Source organism: Lepisma saccharinum, chromosome 26 (genome assembly GCF_977018435.1).
Source record: "Lepisma saccharinum chromosome 26, izLepSacc3.1, whole genome shotgun sequence".
Lineage (NCBI taxonomy): Eukaryota > Metazoa > Arthropoda > Insecta > Zygentoma > Lepismatidae > Lepisma > Lepisma saccharinum.
Genome location: NC_139254.1, coordinates 11,723,358 through 11,751,024, shown reverse-complemented (window position 1 = coordinate 11,751,024; position 27,667 = coordinate 11,723,358). Strand labels below are relative to the sequence as shown.

Sequence of the window (27,667 nt, the reverse complement as noted above, 5' to 3'; positions counted from 1 at the left end):
AGTGTGATCTGAACCACTATGTGCCTCCAGGATATCTTGATTACAAGGCGATGACGCTCCCACTGTGCCATCAGGAGGTTCTTTTATTATTATTATTATTATTATTATTATTAATATTATTATTAGCTGATTATATTGTAACTCACTCCTAAACTTCTAATTTATATTAACCGTGCCGTGAAATATGTTTTTTTAGGGAAATAAATTTTTAATGTGCCGTGTTGTTATGGATAATTTATGGTATAAAAAGGACAATATGGTTGCGGAACATTGCTCTAGATCCTTAACTTTTACAGATTATTTTGTACAGTTCAGGGGTTTAGAATTGTCAGAAGGAAGTGATGAATAAATAAGTCGTCCATCAAAAGTGTAAAGTCTGAGAGGCCCTATCACGAGTAAATATATGTTGGTTATGTATTTTGGACACTTATTTCTCCTTGATTAGATCGGGACAGCGAGAAACGATTAGGATCTAGTTGAAGTGAAGAAACTTCCCTTGGTACTTATTTACTGCGATGCATGCGGAGTATACCCACAGACTAAAAGACGAAGGAAAGCCAACATTAATACCTTTTTGTTCTTTGTATCTTAACTGTAAAGTTACTGCTCTCTAGGACACAGCCAACATATTATACAGTTCATTTAACAGTAGTCTTTCTCGGAGTGGTGGTTATTACACCAGTAGCCCAGTCAATCAAGGTTTCATGTTGGGAATAATTCCGTAAAAGCTGAATTTTGGTCAGATCTTAGAACACTACTAGTAGTGCAAAATTCCAAAAGTCCCCATCCCTCTTCGTGGTGCTTCCCCCCAGTGCCCCACCCCAAACAACAATTTCGCAGACTCAGCTATTGACCTATATCTCTGTAACCAATGGCCGTAGACATGTAATCCTTTTTCAGTCTTAATTCTCATTAAATAGGCTACAAAAAAATTGTCAAATTTTTCGATAATGTCGGTAGTTTTGCCGTAATTTAAGAAGTAATATTTAAAAATGATTTTTTTCTAGTACCAGGTGGTTATAATTAAAGTGACGGTGTTCAGAGTGGTACAGCACGGGCTGTAATGAGAGTAGCAGTCTGAAACTTCGTAGATATGCTAATGAAGCAATGCGCTCGCGAATTATGCCAAAAAAAAATAGTTCCAATTCTCGCCACCAGGGTAAAAAACGGCGCTGTAAGCAGTCAAAACGTGGAATTTTCCATAACTCTGACGTCAAAGTCGGTGAAATTGCCTAACCATTGTGTGAGCTCCCTGGTTGTTGTTGGTGACGCTTGTTGCTTTTTCCTTTAGTAATGTTCATGTAATTCGAATAGTGAAATTGTAGCGATATTTTATTACAAAGAGTATTGTTTTCTGCAATTTATAGTGTTTTTCCTGTAACTATACCAAGTTTTGACTGCTTACAGCGCCATTTTTTACCCTGGTGGCGAGAATTGGAACTATTTTTTTTTTTTTTTTTTTCATAATTCGCGAGCGCATTGCTTCATTAGCATATCTACGAAGTTTCAGACTGCTACTCTCATTACAGCCCGTGCTGTACCACTCTGAACACAGTCACTTTAATTATAACCACCTGATACTTTCTCAAGTCATTGTCGTAAAGAGAGGGGATACATCTTTTCTTCGTTCTCAGTCCCATGCCACCTTTCGTTGTGTATTTTTTTATTTTTTTTATTTCTGAGCCAAAAGAAAGATATGACCTCCTGCAACCCCCATCAAGGCACAATACCTTGCCCATCTCGAGATTTGGCTAGATTTACATATTTTGTATGTGTAATTTCATTCCAATTACATTAATACTTATAGAGTATTGATTTTTAGAAATCAAGCTGGTATTGGTTAATCATAAAAAGTCTAATTACAAATCCAAGGAGTTTTCGGACAAGGGAACTTAGTTTTAAGAACAATACCTTGCTCCTTTGAAAACATTCCTGCAGAAGTTATATGGAGGGATGCTTGTATGATTCAATATAGTGACAAAACAGGCAGACACATTCTTTATGTACATGTCCCAGCTGGGAATGACATACCCCTCCACTTCAAGCAATGATTAATATAATATTAGTCGCAGCAAACATTTATTATTGATGAAACACACACACAAAAAAGGAGTTTGATTCTTGTTTTGAATCAATTTTATGCACAGATAGGCTAATCAAGACTGGACCTACAGTTTAAACTGGAATCCAAACAACTGCGTGCCTCTACCATGTACTGAACCCGGGACCCCTTGATTACAATGTGATGATGACAGAAAAGGAACAGAATAACAACACGAACAATATTTAATCAACAATGTCTAATTTTATTTGCAGTTTGTGTCAATGTACAAAAAAAGAAACACAAAAAACTTACATCCAGTAACTTATTGACAACTGAATTCATAAACAATACTTCTTTCCATCACGTATGACTTAAAACATTAGTACAACAAATGTACACTTCACATGTTATATCACGTATAAGCATCTCTACACATGAAAATAAATATGTTTTCTATTTACATTTATATATACACACGCACACATACTTGACATATCAGAATTGTTGTTTATTTTTATTTCTTCTTCATTTTTTTGGAATGATTGAAACTCCACCTTCTGGTTCTACTAGTCAGAAACTGACACTTCGGAATGAGCAGCTGTCTTTTGTTCAAGTCAAAATATTAGTAAAGAGTAAACAGACACGGATTTAACAACAAGATTATTTAGAACATCAGCAAGCCAGAATGAAAAACCTTACATCTTTTTAGGTAGATAGTGGAAAGAATGAATGACAGAATTATTACATAGAAAGAAAATATTCTTAACATGACACCGTTCTAGAAAAAAGTACATTACTTGGCCAGACGGAAGACAGGAAATGCAGATTGTGGTATATTTTTCGTAAGACATAGTTTTTCAATAAAGATTACACAATTATTCTACACAGGCAACTTCTATATAACAGCGGAGACAACACTTTTTTTTTTTTTTTTTTTTTTTTTTACATAGACTCGCGTTCACATAAAGCTTCGATGTGAGCATTTTGATCAGCTTTAAATATTTTCATAGTGAGAAATACACTGTAATTTTAAGTTATTCTTTGTGGAGTCTTATGAAGTTGTCTGACCTGAAGATGTTGTCTTAGCACAACAGAACAGGATCTGAAAGTGAAATAACACTTAAAAGCTAGCGGATAATATTTTTAGGCCTTAAATACTGAGCAAACTAGAAAGACAGGGCGAATAGACAGCTTTCACCATTTACTATTTTTTTTAAACTTTCACCATAAACATTTGAGCTCTAATAGAAATGTACGCATGTGTACCGGCCACCTTTTCAGCTGGTGGATGGAAAGCAACGAATTAGTTGTGTTCGGCTGATGCTTCACTTTCATGTCTCAAGGAACAGAATACTGCTCACCGTAGAAACAAACGAGGATCTGATACATTGCACGTTGCCAAATCTAACATAGCACATAGTTTCTGCTGCAGATAGAATAAAAAATTTAAAATAACAAAAAAGAGAACGACACTCTCAAAAAGCACTTCATGAAAAAATTAATGTTTCAAATAAACCAAATCAATCCACTGGTAACAAACACCTGCAGCCACAATTATGCTAGGCAACATTGCCACAGAACAGGTGAGTTTATTTTGCAACTGAGATTGCAGCCCCTTAAAGATGATTGGCAGAAATAAATAGGGTCAGCCACCAGTTGCTGTGGTGGTCAGTAAACTGACATTTTAATTCATAATCAAATTACATAAGTTTAGTAATTTGAAACACTCCTTAAAGGCTCATATAATACTGACTCGGGTGTAATCCTTTGTGTATATATCTGTAGTGATAATTTCCAATTTTCAAATGAAATATTGGCCGTTATATTCTAAATCTCATTACATATTAATTACCACCTGAATTTGCCTTGCACATAGCATTTAGTTGTTATAATTTCATTTACAGCAATGATATTTAGTTATTAACTTAATTTAGCTGTACTTTACAATCATATTTCGCAATATACCAATCCTTTTCAAGCAGTATTGAACAATTTCTTCTCTTTCATAACTTCTGAAAAAACAAGTCAAACAAACCAACTGCATGCAAATATTAATAGGAATAACAAAAAAAATAACAATAGGTTCAGTACGGTCAAGAAAAACTACACAAAAATCTCTAGCACATTCTCTACTGTTTCATCAATATTGTTTATAAAATTGTAGCAAATAAATGCAAAGTACCATCAAAAACAAATTAATATAGATAGCCTCCTGAGAACTTAATAATATAAATGAGTATGATTGTCTCATGAGCAATAAACATAATAATGATCTTCTTAAAAGTTCTTATAACCACGGCTATATATTACATTAAATCTTATTTCGAAAGTGGCTTTTATTCTTTTAATAATGCATGGAAATGTTACAAAAAGAATTAAGGCACTTTCAAAATAAGTTTTATTGTATCATTATGTAATAAACATATTTGAAGTCAACTTGGAATAATGCATAAAATTCTTGCATCAGTTTTTTTTCTCATTCTTAAAGTTTATCTTGCTAATAATGAAACAGCCTAAAAGAAATACACAATGACAAAAATATTTTATTAACAAACTGGCTTAACTAATTCCTAACATACACTAAAATAGTAATTATTAATGTGCAATTTAAGATATATTTGCATTGATAGGTACATTATAGCTAAGACTAAACAAATTATTGAGTGTTGTCTTAATAATAGAATGAATTAGGAATATTAATTCTAAATGACTGAAAACTGTCCTATCAGAGTTTAGTGGGGTTGATATTTCAGAAGACCTAAGAAATATGCAACATTTAACAATGCTTTGACAGTATATCAACTGAATCAGTAAATTAAACATATTGAATTTAGTTGCTACACTTAAGTACTAACGCATAAAAATGTAACTATTGACGTTCGCAATTATATAGCTGTGATAGCATTATATTTATACCATTATCTTTGCTATTCATCAGTACTTCACGTATTATCTTGCTATATATCAAAGCAAAGTCCTACTTCAAAATTTCAAACTTCCTTCAAACAGTACATGTCATGGGTACGCGAAATGTGTGCAATAGCTCCACATTACAACAACAATTAACAAAAGAGCATCATATAAGCTTGGTGAGGTCTGATATGTACTATTTTGCATACATATATGTGTGCAGTTTTTCTTTCTCGTTTTCGCTATAAAGCATTTTCTTTTCAATTAGTTACAGTTGTAGTACACAATAGCACACAAAGAAATGCTTTGAGAATTGCACTGATTTTCCACAAGGGTTATTAGTTCTCTAGCTATTAACACAAAACTACACATACTAATGAAATTCTACACATTATCGATCAATGCTGCTGATCATGCACAATTATTTTCTTTATATGTAGATATACATTCAAAAGAGTTAACAAGCATGATGTTACAAATAATTACTACAAATTCTATTTATGTTTAGTCTTATAAAACATTGGAGTTAAATTACATCTCTTTATACAATGAACATGTAATTTATCGCAACTGTTGTATTGTTGTTTATTTTGTCTCACTTTACCAGTTGAACTCATTTCACTAGTAGTGCACAATTATTACTACAACTGACCTTCAGATCTTAAGGAGAAGAACTAGAAACATATAGATTAACGCGAATATATTCATCTTCATCTACAACATCTGTATATACCATGAACAATTACACTAGACACCAACGTACACAATATCATTAGAATTATATGAATACAACCCTACTAGGTAACTAATAAGATTTAGTAGGATTTCGGTAACAAAATGAAAAGTATACTAATCAATCACCAAATCTCAGAATTACTGTAATCAACAATTAATACAAGTCTCAAATTTGTGTACATTCACATTAATAATTTGTGCACCTAACTTCAAATAAACCACATAAAACAGGTAAAAATTATCAAAATCTATTGTGGAAAGTATATTTTAAAATACTGCAGAAACATCATACTGTAATCATGGATGATATGTTAACTTTAGCTCAATGTGTACTCCTATATGTGTGAGAAAATAAATACTGAAGTATTAATTTCTGTGTGCTGCAATTATCATAGTTGAACGAAAAGGGCATTCTGCAAAAAAAAATATTGAATGCTTGTATTAACTATGCAAATAGAGAAGTAGTCACAAGGGATAGTGGATACGGAATGTGAAAACAATTATGTAGAGATCGGACACTTGCATAACAACAAAGACCAATGAATATCATTCAAATTAATTATTACTTGGGTGAAATGAACACACAGCTCTACACAAACAATACTGCAACATGATATTCTTTCAAATGTATACTTATCTTACAAACGGATGCACATTCATATTAAAAACTATCCACTAGTTCAACAAGTATTTACATACAGCATGCATACTTTGGATAAGGAATATCTCACAGTCCTGGCATTGGTAAGCAGTAGCAGCTGCTGATTGGACTCATATCAATGATCTTAGCAAAAATAAAACTTAACATTTTACATCTGAGTTGAAGTACTCTTGATAAAACTATTTGTCATCTGGCAAAGCTGCTAATAAACAATCGTTAACAACAACAGTTCAGTATTCAACAATTGTTATTGCTTAATGTATTGATGTTCCCAAATCTAACACTCCCTCTTCCTCCAGTTTCGTAAGGAACTTCATGACCCTATATTCGCCCTCTGTTTGTTTAGCCATGTCTATGAGAGCCAGCAGCTTCTTCATCCCAACAAAGACTCTGTAAATGAAGATATAGAAAAATTAACAATAAATGCCCAAACAGATAGACACACGCATATTTCATTTTTATCGAAAATACGAAATGTGAAACGAAACACTGTAATGTTAATTTTTCATGTTTCTGAAAGGTGTGAGGCACATTTCCATACACTCTTTTTTGTCACGAAGTGATGTGAAATGAACTGCAAAATGCGAAATAGACTCTTAAACACGAAATTTAGACTATTTATTTATCAACGCAACACTTCCTGAAGTTTGAATTATCCTGAGAGTTATGCAATACACCAAATATTGATTAATTCTGCTGTAAATATTTGAGAAGCAAAAATTGACCCCTTTATACAGGAATAAACTTAATACTCTGGTAACTACATAAATGTGCTTTATGTTTATTTTGTGTAATAAGTGCAGTTTTAAAATCAAATTTAGGATTATATTCACAATTTTAAAACCAAAATGTAATTTTATATATCACTATTGATCTGATTTTTCACAGCTATAACACCAAATTTTATTTTATTTACCGCTTTTGAACCCAAAATTGACTCTTTTTGTACTGAAATTTTGTTATTTTATTTACCAAAAATATGTGGCTCTACAAATAGAGGATAAAGTTTACATCAAATATCATTAGCCTATGAATAAATTAAACTAGCTCCCTTATCATTCTTAAACGTGGTTGTTTATTGCCACAGGACAGTATCATTGTGTGGAAAATCAGACTGACATAACTCCAATTTATCATATTTATACTTAGAACTTTGTGTGACTTTAAAAACAGTCAGTCAATAAATTAAAGATACATGACTCCACTTTACCGCTAAGGATTAGAGGTGGGGATGCATCAATCTGACTCTTCAGTGGAGATATGTTAAACAAAACGAAAATTCACATTTTTGGAGTCACGTCCCTCTGGTTCTCATACCATCTGTCCTAGGGTTATCAGAACACTAAGTAAAAAGTTAGGCACATTGTGCCAAAATGTGGACTTCATGACTAAATGTGGGACAGTGATTTATTTATATATAACCAGTTCAGTTCCCCCTCCACCAAATTCCCTCAACACACTGTCCAGAGTTCTGGATGCAAACTGTAGGTCCCGTCCCAATTAGCATGTCTGTACATAAAGCATTCTTAAGGTTGGATGAGACCTTTGGCCACTGCCAGAGAAGCCATTTCAGAAATTTCCTCTCCTTTTGAAACACCGCTGTGATATTCCAAATCTGAAAAATTACAAATGTATAGAATTACTTCTAGTGTTTATGTGAATCATCATGCAAGCGCCATGTTGAAGCCTCATGCCCCAGTGTTGCCTAAGTGGGGACCTGCTGAAGTTCAAATTTCATGTAAAATAAGTCTTTTTTTACTTTCTTCTTCTACTTGATGGGTTCTTTCGACCACTGAACTGAACGAAACTAGCTACAATTTGTAAATCTAGCATTCATAGTTCCCGCAATATAAATTGTAAATACGGAGAAAGTAGTACTCACTTTATCTGCGAAACTTCCCGCACAAGCTAAACATCGATAGCGGACAGGAGCACCACACTTGGATTCCCCCACTACAACAGTTATCACCTGGAAATAGCAGACGACACAACCCCAGATGCACAGTTAGCAACAGTGCACCTAGCGGCAGCTGGGGAACTACAAACAAAAGACGCACGCCAAGCAACAGTACAACAAGTTCCAACGAGGATGGTGGCAGTGGCCACTGAAATTAACACAACGAAGAAGAAAAAAAATGTTTCGCGGATAAAGTGAATACTAGTTTCTCCATATTTATATAATACCGCGTCTCTCTTTTCCCAATCATGAATAAATTGTAATTTAAAACCTTGCAGAATTTTAAATTTCCAGTATTGCCTACACACATGGAAAATCAGGCCTGGTATTTAAGGGTTAACCAGGGTCCTACAATGGAGCCTCTGGCATAATATGTTACACTCACCACTCTGCCACAGAGGGCTGTTAGTCCACTCATCTAAGGCAACCACACAAACATAGTATCTCTGGCAACAATTCTTAGTATTTTCCTCCATTTTCAAGTGTGTTTCAAGCACACTTTCAATCTTTGTTACTAGTATTTCAAACGGTCATAAGCCTAGTAAAATCCAGTGTGTATATGTATATATATTGTACTCACCTCCCTCCAGCAACCTTCTTGTGAATAGAAGCAAGCTCCTTCTTGCTGAAGCAATCAGACTCTTCAAGCACAGTCAGGAGATGCTCTGGCCGTGACAGATTGGGTACGTGCAACACTGCAGTGAAAGCAGAAAGCATCTCCATGTCTTCCAACACTTGTCTGAAAAGTAAACACATTTCAAGAATTATCTCAGTGTACGTAACATGACAAGTCATCTAATGACAATAATAATACTGAATTATCGATAAAATTATGCTGATCTGTCAGTATTGGATGATACCGGTGATAATCGCATCAGAAAGTATCAGTTCAAATTTAATCAGCAATATTTTTCCCAAGTCAGGGTATCTGGCAGGGTTGGCAAACCTTCACAGAGTCTAAATATTCAAGTTGTTACATTTCTTTATCCAGTTTGGAGGAGGGAGGGTGTGAGAGAAATGATCATTAACCCTTCTGGACAAGAGACGGGCACAGCCCATTGTACAACTACCATCCAATAAAACGAGTGACCGGCATGGCCTGTTCTTCACTATAAAATTCTAATGTGAATAAAAGACAGGCTATAATCACACCACATCTCTTGTGCATGTGTGCTGTAATCAGTTCTTTCAAATTCCAACATTTTCTTCATTGCTGAATTTTACTTTACTTATGTCGAATTACCTTGCACATTTGTTTATACTCTTGAGAATAGACTTGAATAATTTATATGCACATTGTGGAAGTGGTTTACGAGGATTCCACTTAAGATTTTACATTTAGTGACGATTTTAATCCCAAGATTAATTATTTCTATATTACTTATTGGAAATAAGTTTTCAGTAACTTTTATTACAATGTTATCATTTTTTTTTTACTTTCAAAAAATTGTTACAGAAAAAAAATATGGTAACAGTGTTAAGCCTTGTTTCCATGTTAATAAAACATTAAAATGCTGACCAAGGAAAACTTTTATAGTATAAAAAATATACACTCAAAATATAACATTTCCACCCTCTAACAGGGTCGCCTCCCCGACGGCGTAGTGGTAACGTCATCACCTTGTAATCAAGGGGTCCTGGGTTCGATACCCGGTGGAGGCACATGGCACAGTGGTTCGGATCCCACTTTAAATTGTAGGTCCAGTCCCGATTAACCTTCCTGTGCATAAAGTGGACTTAAAACAACAAATCAATCAATCAATCAACTCTAACATTGTCTTCTTCAGACGAGGATTCACAATAAATTGATGAAAGATCCAACCATATATAACAGCAGGAAGGCACCAGTCCTTATCTTAGAACATTTCCTGTCAGGAATTCCTGAGTGTGAAAGCCCTAGGGTAATTCTCATATTTAAACATATGTGTAAGAAAGCCAGTATATTTTAGCTAACACCATAATTAAAATCCCACTTAACCAAGTTCTTAAAATATTGACTTCACATGTAAAAGCGATAACAGCACGATTGACTTATGGTTAACAAAGATTATCTTTTTATGTAAAAAAATCATAATTATAGCATAATTACTACACAATGACACAGTAATAATATCTGTATTCATTCTAATATCTACAAAACACAACCCAAAAAATGCACCAAGAAAGTGGGAAATATCAATAGCTCCTTATGTAGTAGATCTCTACATGAAAATAGTTAAAAACATGACATTCTCTTAGAGTATTTACTACATCATTTCTACTGTAACTAGCGGTAATACTCCGTATGTCAAATTGAAGTATAGTTTGCGCATATCTAATTTAAAATTTCTTGTTTGCCCTTTCTTCTTTGTTTAACAAAACCTACTTTTAGTGTAAAAGGTATAAAAAAAAGGTAAAGTGCTCCAATGTGCTTAGCACCACGCCATGAAGGCGTATAGGGGGTGTGGGGGTAACACCCTACACTTTCTTGATCCGGTCGTGAGTGGGGGTGATGTGATCAAGCATCACACCCCTGACCGCCTTTACCCCCCAGGGTTTCCCCCAGGTACCTATATCATTCGACGCTGGGTGGGTGCCGGGGCCGCTTCCAATGTTAGAAAAGTTCAGATTTGAACCGGCCGGGGAACGAACCCGGAACCTTGAGCATGGTAGTCAGACGCGTTACCGACTGAGCCACCACGGCCATTACTACTTTTAGTGTAATACTACAAAAATGTTGATTCGTCCAGAAACAGTAAATGTCCCTGACATTTCCATAGCTTTTCCAGAAAATACAAATTCCCCATCTTTTCCAGGGTTTCCAGACTGATGCTTTCTCGGTAAAGATAATCAAATTAGCAAGTCGCAAAATGCAACCGTGTTGTGCATCCTCATTATTGAGTTTTTTCTTGTAAGTCCACTTTATGCACAGATAAGCTAATTGGGACTGGACCTACAGTTCAAACTGGAATCGGAACCACCATGTACCTCAAAAATTGGCTACCACACAAAGGAGGGACGTGTTCACACAAAACTCACTTTCTACTGGTTGTGCAGAGAATGAGCAGTTTCCTTCCCTGTGGTGGGTCCTTCTTCAACAACACAAGCAGCGCCTGCAGTGTTAAGTTAGAGTATCGAGGACCAATGGGGCCGTAGTCAAGCAGTCTCTCAATGTTGTCCACCAAGATGCAACTTAACTGAGAACGGTACGCATCATCAAAATGCTGCAAAAAGAAAACACATACAATAATTTACATTTCCTCTCTCTTCAATTAACTAATCTCAGTTTATCAAGCTACATGTAACATTTGAAACATAATATAGTTCAGTAGTGAATGCTACTGTTTTATGCCTCCCCATAATTGAATGAATGAATGAACAAACTAACTCTCTAGTCTTCTTAAACCCAAAGGTTTAAGGCTGCAGCAACACAAGAATTTCATCTGTGCCTATCCTGGGCAAGATCGATCCAATCTTTTCCATCCTTATCAATTTCCTTTAGGTCCATCTCAACGTTATCCCTCAATCTTTGTCCTAGACTTCTTACAGGTCTCTTATCATCAGATTTTTCCAACAAGAATCCTGTAAACTCTTCTTCTTTCCTCTACCATTCGCACCACATGGTCTGCTTACGTAAGTCTTCTTGAATGAATGAACTAAAATTTTTGGGTGTGTCGTCACTAGTGTTGGGCAATATATCATCCAGACGGTATATCGCAATATTGAAAAAATATTGTCCGGGAAATGTCAACTAGAAGATATATCGTCACAATACTTTGATATATATCATGTTGGTGATATATCGTTATGGTATTTTAGCAACATATATCGTGTCGATGATATATAGTCATAATATTTTGGCAATATATATTGTGTCGGAGATATATCGTTACAATATTTGGTGATATGTATCGTGTTGGCGGTATATCGTTACAATATTTTAGCGACATATATCATGTCAGTGATATATCGTCACGATGTTTGATGATATATATCGTAGACACGATATATTGCTGATATTTTAGCTACAAGGGTTGGATAAAAAGTAATGGCAACACTGGTATAATTGGTACTTGACTGTATTGGCAGAGGAGCACGTGTTACATTCCTTCAAAGTAATCGCCCCTCATCTCTACGACCTTCTGTCACACGTATGGAAGGCGTCGTACACCGTCAGCGCGTCCATCTCTGTCGATGTCCCGCAGTGACCGCCCTATAGCACGTATGATGGCTTCGCAAGTGTCGTAGTGCTTCCCGCCCAGTGGTTCCTTCATTTTGACAAAACGGTCGTAATCACACGGTCTCATGCCGGTGAATACGGCGGATGTTCCAGTACCTCCCACTACCAGTTATGCAGGAGCACCATCACATTGTTCGCAGTGTGACGCCTTGCATTGTCAAGCAGGATGATGGGACACCGTGCCGTCGCTTCCTTCTTAATGCGAGACGAAGGTGGTGTTGCAAGAAGGTGCAGAAGTAGGCTGCGTTGACCGTCTGCCTGAGAGACGTTGTTCTTCTTGCCTAAACATATTGTTAGGGCGCTTGCACTCTCGTCCTCTGCTTCAGAGCACTGCTGTTATTGACTGAATAACATACAATCGCTCCCACTCACTATACTTCCTCGTCTGACATTCCTTTATCAGCCACGAAATGCTTGTGGCGCTGTGACTCACCCCTTTCACGGTACAGCAGTGTTGCCATTACTTTATATCCAACCCTTGTATATATATTGTATCGTCGTTGTACACAACACATTAAAAAGATAAGGCTAGTCTTAAAACTTCCTCAGAAACAGTGTAAGAGGGCTGCTCTTCTGAAAAAGCTAAAAACATTTCTTAAAACACAGTCATCATCTCCAAACATGGGTGATAAAACAGTTAGTATAATTAAAACTTTGTAGTTGAGGGGCATCGGAACTGCTGGTTAAAATATAAAACTTTTCTTGTCAAGACGTCCATTCAATTATGATGCAATGGACCATATTAGTGTGACATCACGCTGGAAGATTGAGTCCAAACAATTACAGAGGAGAACAAAAAGAATAAACGAATTAGGAAATCAAGTAAAGCAAATGCTCCTACCAGCTTCCAATCTGAAACAGCAGCCAATGGGCAGCGGCACTGCAGTCACATGAGTGTGCTGAACTCCCAGAATTCATATTGCCAGCATCACTGAAGATAAGCTCGGTTGAGCTTCGGCTGTGTTCAAAAACGGAATAGCTCTATTTTCTTTAAAAATGCATGATTTCCTTACTTCAGTTATCCTTTACCTTATGCTCTGCAAGGTATGTATAATACATCAACATATTCTTCGAAATCTCACCTTTACATGGATGTAGGATGCACATCACAACTGTTGTCACAATACTTAAAGCTACACTTTCTGATGGAAAATTCAATGATTTTGATTAGGAGAAAACCATGTGTCCCTTTTGTTTGGACTCAAATCGTGCTCAGTCGTCTGCTGTGACATCACCACTAACTTAGTCCATTGCGTAATCTTACCAAATAGTTATTGACTAACCTGAAGGTTATTGAATGCTAGGGGATTGTTGTTGTTTAGAGATAGAGATGTGCGTGTGATCCGATTCAAAGGTGTATGGTTTGTCTTTCGTGGAATTATGACAAGTGTAATTGAAGAAAATTTGTTCGATATTAATATTGTTATTATCTGATTCAGTGTGTTTCTTTTTAAGTTTTTAAATGTTAAGTATATCAAACTAATATTAGTGGAAGTTGTATTTGACTGAAACTAACCTTCCTAATGAAGAGGCATTTAGCGGATTCCGTGAAACCAACCATCTCCTCTGGGCTGCAAACCTTAATAAATGGGAAGTCTGAATTCTTGGCCAATTGGGCAGCCAGGGCGGTCTTCCCTGCATTTGGTGGTCCCTCCAGGAGAACGGAGACCAACCCACGGGTTTCTGTGCTGCGAGCCTGTTGGATGAACAGCATCCCGTCTTCCAGTATGCTGCTCACTGGAGAACCCCAGTTGATGATTCCTCTGCTCAGGAAGTGTTCGAGCATTTCTGAGCTTGTGCCGAATGCCTGAAAAAAAGAAAGCAGCAGGTGTAGATCAAACTTAGACGAACACTCTTCACACCGAAGCACCTTAGATAAAAGTAAAGTGCTCCCCTGTGCTTTGCACCATGCCATGAATGCATATAGTGTGTGAGTTAGGGCCGCACACTTTCTTGATCACAGCCGAAGGTGGGGGTGATGTGATGTGATCAGCACCATGCCCCTGGCCACCTTTACTCCCCAGAGTTTCCTCCAGGTACCCACTTTATACGACACTGGGAGGGCAATGGAGCCACTTAAAACTATGAAAAATATCCCAGTTCTCCTCCACCAGGGATCGAACCTGGATCTGTCACATGGTAGTCAAACGCCCTAATGACTGAGCTACTGCACCTTAATGATCTTACTGATATGGCTGAAGTTATGAGAGCTCATACGGCATTGATTAATCAATGTCAAGTAATCAACAAATAATAGAAGGGCTTACATAGCTTTTCTAGTTAACTAATAAAATAGAACACAAAAACGGGAGAACTAATTCTGAGGAAATGTATCCTGGTTTATTGTTTAAAGCTACCAGCACATAAGAGCAAAACCCTGAATATATGCAGCTTCTTCAGCCTTTTCATATTTGCGACAGGGGTGTTTAATTCAAGTTACCTTGGACTTTCTCAAGGAGAAACCTAAATGTTTAAAATGTTACATAAAACAGATTCAAGGGTGTCCATGAATCCTGTCACTTGTTCAGATTAAAAGGATGAATTTTAAAATCTTCTATTTCAACATTTTTGGTATTTTAAAGCTTACAGCACGTATACACAGAAATGTAAATTTCACAGCCAAGGTACCATTTCTGAACCTTTTCTGAAAATAAATGATATATTATTATTATTATTATTAGAAATTCTAATGGGAAGGTATCTCTGCAGATAATAAAATCATTTTGCATATAAAGGGTGTTTCATAAAGTGCACAGGTTTTAAATCGCTTGTCATTTTTTTGTTTGAAGGTTGGCAACACTGTTCTTACCATTTCCGTTATCTCTTATCATTCCGATTATTAAATGAGCAATTGTTTTCTTTTGATGTTCAGTTGAGTTGCCATGGAGCGGTTCACTATCGAGCAATGCGTAGTTATTTTGAAAACACATTACAGAGACGGGGAGTGGCCTGCTCTGGATGAACTGGATACTGTGAATATGTGATTTCCTGTACTTTTCTATTGTTGTTGGGGTGCCAGGAATAAACATCTGTTAAGCAAACAATGCATAGCTACAGCATAGTCCACAGTTTTCGAACTGTCTCTGGATAGCACTCCCCGTTTCTGTAATACGTTTTCAAAATAACGACACGTTGCTCGAAAGTGAACCGCTCCATGGCAACTCACCTGAACATCTGAAGAAAAAGAAAAAAACAATTGCTCAATTAATAATCGGAATGATAAGAGACAATGAAAATGATAAGAACAGTGTTGCCAACCTTTAAACAAAAAAAATGAGAAGCGATTTAAAACCTGCGCAATTTATGAAACACCTTATATTATCAAGCAATTGGATGTAGTTACTAGAATATGTCAAATCTCTAATCAAGTTTAAAGACAAGCTTACGCAGATTGCAATGTCAATGAACTGAATGCACTAAATTACATTTTAGCCAAAATGGTTGGATAATTCATATAACTATCAACCAAAGCTTCGAAACTTAGTCCCAAGACTCACCGACCAATTGTTTCTGAGATATCTTCATAGGTCATGCTCAAAATGCATGAAGATGCTATCCTGCAGCATTGAAAATTGACATCTAGCATTCCCCTACCTGCCTATTGTCACCATGTTAAACATTAGGAGCATCCCTGCAGTATCCTCAAAGCTCGAACAAACATCTTCCAACCTAACTATTTCCACTCCAAGGACTGGTCATAGGGAAGTTTTCCAAAAAAAAATCCCCACACTCATTTCTTTCTTTACTGACTAAACTGATTGTAGTGGACCAAAATCAGTGTTGCTAAGATTTATTGATTATGAGATTCCCTGACATTTCCAGGTTTTCCAGTCCAAAAATGAAATTTCTCCAGACATGTTTATCATCATGATTTATGCTTTTGAACCTTGTGTTTTTCAATTACATCCGTTAATTATTATGAATATTCACTTTCACAACTTTCTTTTTAGCAAATTTCATTCTACACACGAAGAACACGTGAAAATTCGAAGAGTAAAATGTAAATTTATAATTGGCATAAAATGTATTCGGTGTTACAATCACGTGCATCTAGCCTTCAGGCTAAGGTAACAGAGGTACATTATTTCACCATAACAGATCTCCACAATATAAAAACAACAGGAAAAGTTCATAAACCATACACAATTTTCTGGCGGATTTATAGCATCGTAGAAAATGCTACTTGTTTGCTTACATTTATAAGTACACAGCATCTGGAGATTTTTGTTGCATATAGGAACACTATAGGAAATGCCAACAAGACTAAGATCTATTGAATAATAGACGATAACCTCATCTTCACCAACCTTTACAATAATTATGATCATATTGTCACTGTACTTTAGTTATCAATCAGATATCTGGACTGCAAGTTTTACTTTGATATTCTTTCTAAAATTAGTGAATTATAAAAGTGAAAATTTATTACAGAAATTCGAAGGAACCATAATTTTGCACAAGACTGAGAATCATAAGTTTCTAAATTGGATTTTTTTGGGAGTGGAATCACAAGAACCGAATCCAGAAGTGGAAGTGACCTGCTTGTTCACTTTGCAAACTTTTCTCTTGCAGACTCCAAAATACATGTAAATTCCAGACAATCTGCAAATTTCCCTGACAAGTCAAATTCTCTGACATTTCTCTGTTTTCCAGGTTTTCCACACACGTAGCAACCCTGAAAATGATATCTTATTTAAATTTCCTGTAGAACGTACTGTGTTATTGATTTTTGTGTAAAAACTCTTTCAAATAAAACTGATTAATTGATTTCCTGATAGGCACTGAGCAAACTGAAAAGCAATAATGTTATGTACAGAGTGTCTAGCAAGAATTTTATTTCAGGTGCGAGGGGCCACCACCTTAAGGCGAAAAAGTTGGAGTAGAAGCCTTGAAGATGAATTTCTCAGTATATTACAACTTATTATGCAAGATGTTTAATCCTGCCAAGGAAGTAAAATAAATTACAAGGATACACTATTTACATTAGATATTTGTAGGATTTCGGGAGGTAGGCTTAAGCCCCTCTAGCCCTCCCCTGGCTATGTGCCTGAGTGTGTCCAAGATGTCACCACACCCCTAGATTATATTACATAGTTGGTTGGTTGATTTGGTGTTTAAAGTCCACTTTGTGCACAGTAAGGCTAATAGGGACTGGACCTACAGTTTAAAGTGGGATCCGAAGCACCATGTGCCTCCACTGGGTATTGAACATATTACACAGTACACATTACCCATAGATATATAGATATTTATTTATTATAACTAGACGTCGTATTTTAGGTTTTTAACCTATTTTTTTTCCTTTACAGGTATGTAAGAAATAATAAGTTATGTCAGCGTTTCGTTAAAAAAAACGCAACAACTGATGAAGTTTTATAGTGCCTTAAAAACCTATTTTGCTTGTTAGAACCTATTTTAGGTTTATGCTCCTAAATCAAGCCCTTTTTTTTAGGTTTTTATATATTTTTAAAGGTTTTACAGGATTTTTATATCACACAAAGGCATTTGCTTTGTTTGGTCATGAAAAAATTCAATGACGAACGTGTTTGAAATGTACTCTCTGTCGATTTCCCTTCCTACAAGTCCATGGTGATTTTTGAAAGCAAAATGTCTGGTGCCACTGTTACCTGTACATTCCAAAGTGGTCTGATCTGTTTGGTCTTGCACGTTTTCACGTCACTTTGGTGCTTTGTGGCATTCACGCCTTGCAAACCAATATTTCAGCATTGAAGTTTGCACCACTGACTATATTTTTGATCAGCATATTCGATGGTCCTCACAGACAAAATTGAGGGAGTTTGACTGTGGATAACATGAACAAAGATTTTTGCCTAACTATACTGCGAAGAGTGGATTTTAATAGCAAATTTCCAATGGTAAGTTCTGCCATCACCTTGGGTTAGGCAACACACATAGCGTTATGCATTATAGTGCATATTTCAGGATATAGGTGCCCCATTTTGATTGCCAGTGACTATACCTAATCAGCATTTTTCAGGAATTTTGAACAATTTTAAGTTTTTTTTAACCTACTTCAAGATTTCTAGGACCTATTTTAGAGCCTATTTTAGGAGCCTAGAAGCACACTTTTTAGAACTTAAAAATCCGAGGTATAATTATAACATATGTGCAAAAAGTGGTTATGAGAACCTTTAAGAAGAACATATAACATATGTATCTATTTATTTACATTATAAGATTCATTATGTTACAGTACATCATTTGGCCCATGCATTGTCGTTCGTGTACTCACACGCACGTCACTAGCTACATCCTGCTAAGGAAGTAAAATTAATTACAAGTACGCACTATTTTAATTAGATATTTGTATCATTTGGGAGGGGTTCAGCCCCCCTAGCCCTCCCCTGGCTACGTGCCCAAGAGTCATTCATGTACCCACCCATAGTGCAACAAGTGGCATACAAATTCAAGCGAATGTCCCACGTGACCTTCAGAGCAGAGATGTACCACAGAAACTAATAATTCATGAGCAACCAAATACCGGCCAATTGTCAACAAGATGCATGCAAGTAGGGGTATGGGGAATTTCTGGACACACTGTAAAAACATCTCCAAGCACAATAGGCACTTACGGGTTTAATATCATGTTCCAAAGAATGAAGGAAATCTGCACGGGCGACACATAACTTCTGCATGGCCTCTGGATCCACTTCCACCTTGCTCGAGGCTTTGATGAGGCGATTCATGGCGGTAGATTGAGCAGCCCTCACCAATCCCTCCAACTCTGCACCACTGAAATTCTTCGTCATAGTTGCCAGTTCCTATAAAAACAAACAGCCATTTCAGATGCAGTTGAAATATTGGCATACACGTTGCATGCCATCCAAACAATTACCAGTCCTTGAAAGTAATGAGTTCCTTGTAATGTAGTTACGAGTTACTTCTTTGAGTAAGAGTAACAGTAATGGAATTATTTTAAAAATGGGTTACTTTCCATGTAATGTAGTTATGAGTTACTTCTTTGAGTAAGAGTAACTGTAATGCAGTTATTTAAAAAATGGGTTACTTTCAGTGTTTCAGTGAATGAAAGAGACAGTGGCAAATTAATACACGGGACACAAGTGCTTACTTTTCTGCAAAACTATGTAAGAGAGTTTCACAAGAAAGTAACCACTTCATTCCAATGTAATAATTCAGTACTAAATAACACAATTAGCAGATCTCATTTTTTTTTCTTGCATTTTCATATGAAAGAAAATTCTGAATTCCTTTTGAATTTCCTTACCTCTATATTTTCATATTTAAACTTCTGAGGTTAACTATCATGTAATGTATTATAAATATGGATGAGCCAATATCGATGTATTAGTTGATACCAGTGGTATCGGTATCAGAAAGTATCGGTTGGATTTTATTGACCGATACTGGGTGATACTTTTCTGACATTTTGGTCTTTCACAGAGTCCACAAAAATGCTAAAAAGGTAAAAGGTAAAGTGTTCCCCTGTGCATAGCACCACGCCATGAAGGCGTATAGGGGGTGTGGGGGTAACGCCCCACACTTTCTTGATCCGGTCGTGAGTGGGGGTGACGTGATCAGCATCACGCCCCTGACCGCCTTTACCCCCCAGGGTTTCCCCCAGGTTCCCATGTTATTCGACGCTGGGTAGGCGCCGGGGCCGCTTCCACCGTTAGAAAAGTTCCCGGATTTGAACCGGCCGGGGATCGAACCCGGGACCTTGAGCATGGTAGTCAGACGCGTTACCGACTGAGCCACCGCGGCCACAAAAATGCTGCACAAGACTTTCACAGAGATGTATTTTGTGGTTACATAATAGGTATTTTTATATTGTGGTGTAATTCTTGAATATTTTTAAGCAAAACTCGGTGAAAAAAATTCCCGTTCCGATCCTGACTTCGGGAAATGACTTCCTGACTTTTCAGGATCCTGACCAGTCAGGAAATACCGAATGGTCATTTTAAAAAGTTGTTAATTCTCGACGTTTTCTGCATTGTAAACGTCTGGAACATATCGAGAATTGTTAGTTTTTGTACCAGAAATGCAAAAACAATCACTTAAGGTGAAAATGACAGGTGGAATTCGAGATTTCAAGAGCCTCAGGAAATTTCGAACACGTCCTGAAAATTTCCAGACTCTGTCGAGAAATTGAGATTTTTTCCTGTCCCGAATGTCGGGGTTTAAAAAATTTCCTGTCCCGGCCAAAACATTCTATGCCTAATGTTTATAATTGAAGTGGAATACTCACCCACCAATATTAATCAATATTTTTGACAAGTTTTAAAACACGTACATATTTTTTTTTAAATAAGTTATATGTTTAAAAGTAACTGTAAAACTAACTTACAGTTACTATTTAAGGTAACTGTAACTGAATCAGTTTTGTAACTGAGGTATGCAAAATAAATTTATAGGAAGGAGAGAAGAGATCATTAACACACATCCTGAAACTGACTGTTACAAAGAGCTTAAAAAAAATTCAAAAAATACGAAATAAAAAACAAAAGCAAATTCTACCAGTTTTGGATTCAATACACCAACCAATCAAGCATATACAAGTTTAACAGAACTTCGTAACAACATAAGCACGCTGAATTTATATTCCATACCTTAGGATCTACATCTTGTGACAACTTTCCGTAAGTCCTCATTCTGGCTGTGTGGATGTTCAAAATCTGAACACGGCCATGTTCGTTCGGAAGTCCTATTTCCATTTGAACCTGCGAGAAAAGATTACAATAAAATTAACAAAAATTATATCCACCATGCCATCACTCTTCATTGCAGGGTTGTTGAAGGTACAGGAACCAATAAATTCTAATGGGTTCCGTTGCAGGACCGGAACCCTTTTTCTTGCACAATTTAAATTCGGTCCAAGTTGCCTAGGTTCCTGGACTGTATTATAATTGTTCCTGAAAAAAATGTTCCTGCACCGTATTTAAATTGATGTGAGAAAAAAGGTTCCTGGACCAAATTGAAATTCTTCCGGAAAAAAGGTTCCGGGACTGAATTGAAATTCATTCTGGAAAAAAGGTGCCTGGACCGAATTGAAATTCATCCGGAAAAAAGGTTCCCAGACCGTATTTAAATTGACCAGGAAAAAGGCTCCTGGACCGATTTGAAATGCTTTAAATATGAAAAGGTTATACACTGTCTAGAACTCATTTACGTTTGCTGATTTTCTCTCTCAATCCGGAATTGAAATTATTTACAATTCCTGTGGCAGGGTTGACCGATTAAAAGTTGCCTTCTAAAAATGTCCGCAAGTACGTTTTACATTGGAATGTCACGCTGCTGTTGTAGAAAGCGTAGCACAGGGAATAAATAATAACGCCGTTGTTCTCTCGTGGGCCAGGTTCAAAAACTCTCTTCTCTGTACATAATGCAATGGACTATATTAGCGTGGCGTCACACTGAGCTCAAACAAACTTGTTGCGTATTGCTCCGGCATCCGATCCAGGAACTGCAGCCAATAGGAGCCGCCAGGCAGATATCACAACACAGACAGGTAGTGTTGCCAGAGGTGTTGCTGCAACCAAGTGAAGGAACACGCGCGAGAGAATGGGACTAAATGGAGAGGGGTAACGTAACTGTAGCGTTTGCGTTTCCCCCATTTCTACCTTGAACCTTAGATTCTCCAGGCAGCCACCACCTGGATTATTCTTTCATGCTCACAAGTGGATAATTGTTTATCGTCAGGTCCGTAATCGATCCAATTTGCATATTGTTTCATTTCAATACGGAACTTGGACCCTATTTAAACTGATTCGGGAAAAAAGGTGCCTGGACCATATTTAAATTGATCGGGAAAAAGGTTTCTGGACCAAATTGAAATACGTTACAGATAAAAAGGTTTTTTTACAGTCCAGAACCCAAAACACTTGCTGATTTTCTTTCCTGGACCGGAATTGAATTTATTTAAAATTCCTGGACCTCTAACAACCCTGCTTTATTGTATTATTAATGCATAGTGCAGACACAACATGGCATTACAAAATTAAATACCCTAGATGTACAATTTCTTCTAAAATGCTCAACCCTAAGGATGACTTACTCTTTCTTACACCTAACAACAATGTAATTAATCTCTGAATGTTAGTGACAACAGTTCTATACTAGCATGCAATATTGATTGGACATTATCTACGAAGGGACATCAAAAAGTGAGTAAATTTTTTAGTCAAACGGAAATGTATCCACAAAAACTGAAATATACATTTTGAAGGTTCAATATTACTCTACTTTTCCACATAACATCCATTCACATTTATACATTTGTCCCACCATGACACCAATTTTTCGATGCCCATGCGGTAGAAATCGTTCGGCTGGACACGTAACGAATGATGCACAGCTGTCACAACTTCCATGTCGCAGCTGAAGTGTTTGCCGGCAAGGTGTTCCTTCAGTGGGTCGAACAGGTGAAAGTCTGATGCGGCCAGGTCTGGACTGTATGATGGATGCTTGAGAATTTCCCAATTCCAGGAATTGACTTTTTGTGTCACTTTGGGACTTGTCATGAAGAATGATGACCTCATCCAGAGATTTTGTTGGACATTTACAGTGCAGAGCAGCTCGTAGACGATCCAATGTGGCACAATATGCAGCAGCATTTACAGTTGCTCCTTTTACCCCAAAATCAGCAAGAATGACACACTGGCTGTCCCAGAAAATGGTAAGCAAAACCTTTCCTGCAGACAGGGTTGTCCTGAATTTTTTGGGTGCGGGTGAGTTTCCGTGTTTCCATACCATACGGTCCTCCATATGCTGTGGTGTGAGATGTCTGGAGACCCATCTTGCCGACACTTTGTGATACCCAAGTTCTTCATGGATGATGGAGTATGCACTGCCATATGAAATGTCCACTGCATCGGCTGTTCTTTGGATTGTCGACCGCCGGTTCTCCTGAATCAATGCCCCCACAGCGTCAACATTGCTCTGTGTGTGGGATATGCGAGGCCGTCCAGAACGGGGTTCATCGAAGACATTTACACGCCTTGCGTTGAACTTTGCACACCAGTTACAGACATTTGTGAATGTCATGCATGTGTCACCATACACTGTACACAACTCACGATAGATTTCAGGTGGTTTCTGTCCCTTTGACCAAAGAAACCAAACCACACTCCGCAGCTTTCATATGTCAAACATCTCAAGCGTAGCTGCCATTTTGAAACAACTGCCTCTTGGCGTGTGCGAGGTGCACACACCTGCCATCTTGTGGAAAGGGGCGAAATACATGTACTTCCAAATGTATATTTCGGTTTTTGTGAATACATTTCCGTTTGGCTGTAAAAGGTTTGCTCTATTACTTTTTGATATCTGTTCGTATTATTTCTCTTGTAGTCTACGGTTATTACAAGCATAAAAACACAGTTTTTCCTTGACATTTCAGGAGAACACACGCTCCCTTAATCAGACATTTATTTCTAGTTTGATTAAAGATACAGTTACAACAATGGTTGTATCCTTTAACAAAAAAATATAAGTTATACAATCGATGTTGTCAGTGTTACATTGTTGTAATATAGCAACTTAACTGTGAATCAAGCAGTCTGTTTTACTTTTATTTCAATAAAAAACTTTAATCACATTTTTTTTTTTTAAATTATGAATCCCAAATATCATCAGGAAATTCAAAATCATCATTGCTTTCGCAGAGTTTCTTGATATTTTCCGTTACATTAAATTTTAAAGATGGTGGCTTACTCCACTTGTGAAAAAGAAAACTCCATAGTGGGTCTGTGTTACCATTTTCCTTATTTAATTTATTCCAGTGTTCTGCAATGAACAAAGCTTCCCAGTCATTCAAATCTATGTTTCCCCGTCACTCTTTTTAAAACCCTTCTCTTTTTAATCATATGCTTCTCCTCGACAATGTAAGCTGACAAACCTGTTCTTGGCTTTAAATTTATAACGTCCAAATCATGTTCGTGCCATCTTATTGCCGTTTTCCTTGCTGTTTGTCCTACATAATCCTTTGAACATGAACAACTTATATGTTCCTGTGGTATCCACACTTGGTACAGATTTTCTCATTTTGTATTTATTAAATGTACATTCCAAACATCTTGATGATCTAGAAACAATTTTGAAATTTAATCCTCTATAAAATTTTGCAATTTTACGTGAGAATCCCTTGTGGAATGGAATACAAACAAATTTATTTTCAACAGATTTCTCATCTGTAATAATCGTAGATTTCCCACAAGCACATTGGTGCTTGTAATAACCGTAGACTACAAGAGAAATAATAGCAATACGTACATACAAGAAAAATCATTATCTATTGCCAACAGTTTCTGCATTTACCTGTTCTAACATTACATTTTAAGAGAATATTTCTTCTCTAGTCTTCATGTGAAAAAAAACCCTCCTCCAGGTTGTTTCCTTGCTTACTTCATATTTTCCTTCTTCACTTTTTTTTTTCATTCTTTCCGTGCCTTCGTATTTGTGGGAAATGGGCTGTGGCACTGTTATATATCATGTTCTTCATATATCAGTAGCCTTTATAATTCAAAATAGTGATGGGCTGACACGAAATTTTGGCCAATACCGATAGGTACCAATATAAAATTTACCGATACCGTAATCCATACTGACCCGATATAAATTTCCAAATGGTTCTTCAAGAACCTGAATAGTTCATTGACCTCTTTAATAAATGTGTGTTTCGAGCTGACTGCAGTGCAAAAGAAGTTGCATATTTAGACATTTACTTTTTCAAAAGTAGGGCACGGAGATTATCCATAAAAATTATAACAAATGTCAGAATTTTGCACAAAAGTATAAGATATTTATAGATATATCGATTCGGAAAAATAATTGGTAATTTTACCGATAAATCAACACACCGGTATGCCTATATTGGCTGATACCGATAGAGTACCAATTAATCTGTCCCTTCCCTAATTCATAAAAAGAAGAAAGTGCTCCCATGTGCATAGCACCACGTCATGAAGGCGTATAGGGGGTGTGGGGGTAACGCCCCACACTTTCTTGATCCGGTCGTGAGTGGGGGTGATGTGATCAGCATCAAGCCCCTGATTGCCTTTACCCCCCAGGGTTTCCCCCAGGTACCCATGTTATTCGACGCTGGGTGGGCACCGGGGCCGCTTCCATCGTTAGAAAAGTTCCCGGATTTGAACCGGCCGGGGATTTAGCAATTGCTTTGATGTACCTTATTCTGGACATAGCAATTTGTTTCTTCCTTCTCTATTCCCTTCAATTATGGTTTTCATAATTTGATCACATAAACTCATATAGTGAAACATTTGTAAAAAAAAACAAAAAAAGTGAAAAATGAATATTTATTTTCATAAATGAAAATTGTATTTAAAATATTGTTCACCGTTCACAAGCATATGAGTAAAGTGAGAAGAAAATTACACACTGTATTTGTGAATTTGACATGTGAGCATGGGTGTATATATAGTTCACGTAAGGGGGGGGGGGGTGTTAAACTTTGGTATGATTAGGGTTGCTTTATTTCGTAAGTGAAAGTCCAAGACACTGCTGACCGGAAGCTTCCTGGGGAAGGGGGGGGGGGGGGGGGGTAGTGGATCCAACAAAGTTGTGTGTACGTAGTCACAGTACTTAGTATTGATACTTTTCTGTTCATCCTGTGTCTAATAACTTGGAAATGTTACGATGTTTAGCTGATTTTCTTGCATTTTTAAAAACCAGATTTCTTTAAGAAGACTCAAGGGAAGAAAATTATAATTGATTTTGGAGTCTCAATGCAGTTTCTTATCGCAGAAATTCCGAAACTATAAGGAAATTGCAGACATTTGGTCTGCAGTCCCATCTGGTGTGTGGAATTACGTAATTTCCTTCCCATCCGTATTCCGTCCTACACGTCTTAAATTTAGAATAAAATAAGTCTGAAGAAATTTTTATGAACAAGTGGATAGAACAGGTAATCTGGTAATTTTACTGAATCAAAAGGGGGGAGGGTTTGGACCCATTGATCCCACACTCCCCTTAAATATGCCCATGCTTGTGAGTCATCTGTATCTATGATTAAACCATTATACAGTGATACAACTAAAATTAAGGATGGCACTGAATTAATTTAACCGTTTGAGTTTTTTTATCTATTGCTATAATCTGCCTCTAAATTACATAATTTATGAAAGGGAAAGAAGTAATATAACTTTAGATGCATGATAATGGTCATGAGCTGTAAATAATATTTAACTATATTTTATATAATCTTTAAGAAATAATCACCTGTCGAGATACACAAATAATGTTAATATGTTTTACAAAACAGTGGACATACAGGCTGAAACAAATGTTAGAAAACAAAAACCTACAGAAATACAGGCTCAATTAACATAATGTACATTCTTTTTTTATTATTTTAATGTCAATTAGCAAAATCAGTATACAGTAGCTACAATTGTAAACTTTACCTCTAATCTTCCAGGTCTAAGAAGAGCCTCGTCAATCATGTCCCGTCTGTTGGTCATTCCTATTACGAGAATATTGTTCAGTTGCTCCACGCCGTCTATCTTTGCGAGCAACTGGTTCACAACCGTGTCGTGCACACCTGCACTTCCAGCCACCGATCCTCTGGCTTTGCAAATGGCATCTATTTCATCAAAAATAATAATGTGAAGACCGCTGTTGGGACCCATCTGAAATAAGACAGAAATTATATGTCACTATGCAGTGCTTGGAAGCAACGGGTTACTTGTAATGCAGTTACATGCAACAGTTACTGTGACAGTTTATTTTCTGCATATTTCAATGCATATGAAGGAATTGGGAATTCATGGCCTTTGCTAGCAGTGAGTGCACAGGGTGTCTACCAAAATAACAAATCCAAAATTTTGACATTTTCATTTTTATTGACCTTTATTCGTTTTTCTCAACCTTTATTTATTCAACACTCTACTTAGGTAAACATGGAAATTAGTAATTAAGAAAAAAGTTTATTCAATGAAAAACCCCTACGAAAAGGCCAGTTAAGACGAAAATTGAAGCTGCATTCTGCATTCTGCATTCTGCATTCTGGACTGCATTTGGCAGACTAGCAAGCCTCTGGCATCTAGACTCACAGCCAGTATAATGTTATGTGGGGTTCCTGTTGTGTGTCGTCCTTATTTCCATTTGCATATTTCATTATGAACACCAAAAAATTCGACTTAATACTAA

The 27,667-nt window shown here is 36.7% G+C and overlaps 1 protein-coding gene across 1 annotated transcript in view; it reads right to left on the bottom strand.

Annotated features, from left to right (window-relative positions):
- Nucleotides 1-2,285: 2,285 nt before the first annotated feature.
- Nucleotides 2,286-27,667, bottom strand: part of LOC145979760 (vesicle-fusing ATPase 1-like) — a 96,134-nt gene continuing 70,752 nt past the window's right edge. The window contains exons 8-14 of the mRNA XM_083112745.1: nucleotides 26,923-27,147; nucleotides 21,115-21,225; nucleotides 19,120-19,308; nucleotides 14,043-14,333; nucleotides 11,326-11,510; nucleotides 8,888-9,046; nucleotides 2,286-6,740 (exon numbers count right to left, since the gene is read on the bottom strand). Coding sequence (XP_082968871.1) covers nucleotides 6,605-6,740; nucleotides 8,888-9,046; nucleotides 11,326-11,510; nucleotides 14,043-14,333; nucleotides 19,120-19,308; nucleotides 21,115-21,225; nucleotides 26,923-27,147 — 1,296 coding nt within the window. The 3' untranslated portion in view covers nucleotides 2,286-6,604. The remainder of the gene's footprint in view (nucleotides 6,741-8,887; nucleotides 9,047-11,325; nucleotides 11,511-14,042; nucleotides 14,334-19,119; nucleotides 19,309-21,114; nucleotides 21,226-26,922; nucleotides 27,148-27,667) is intronic.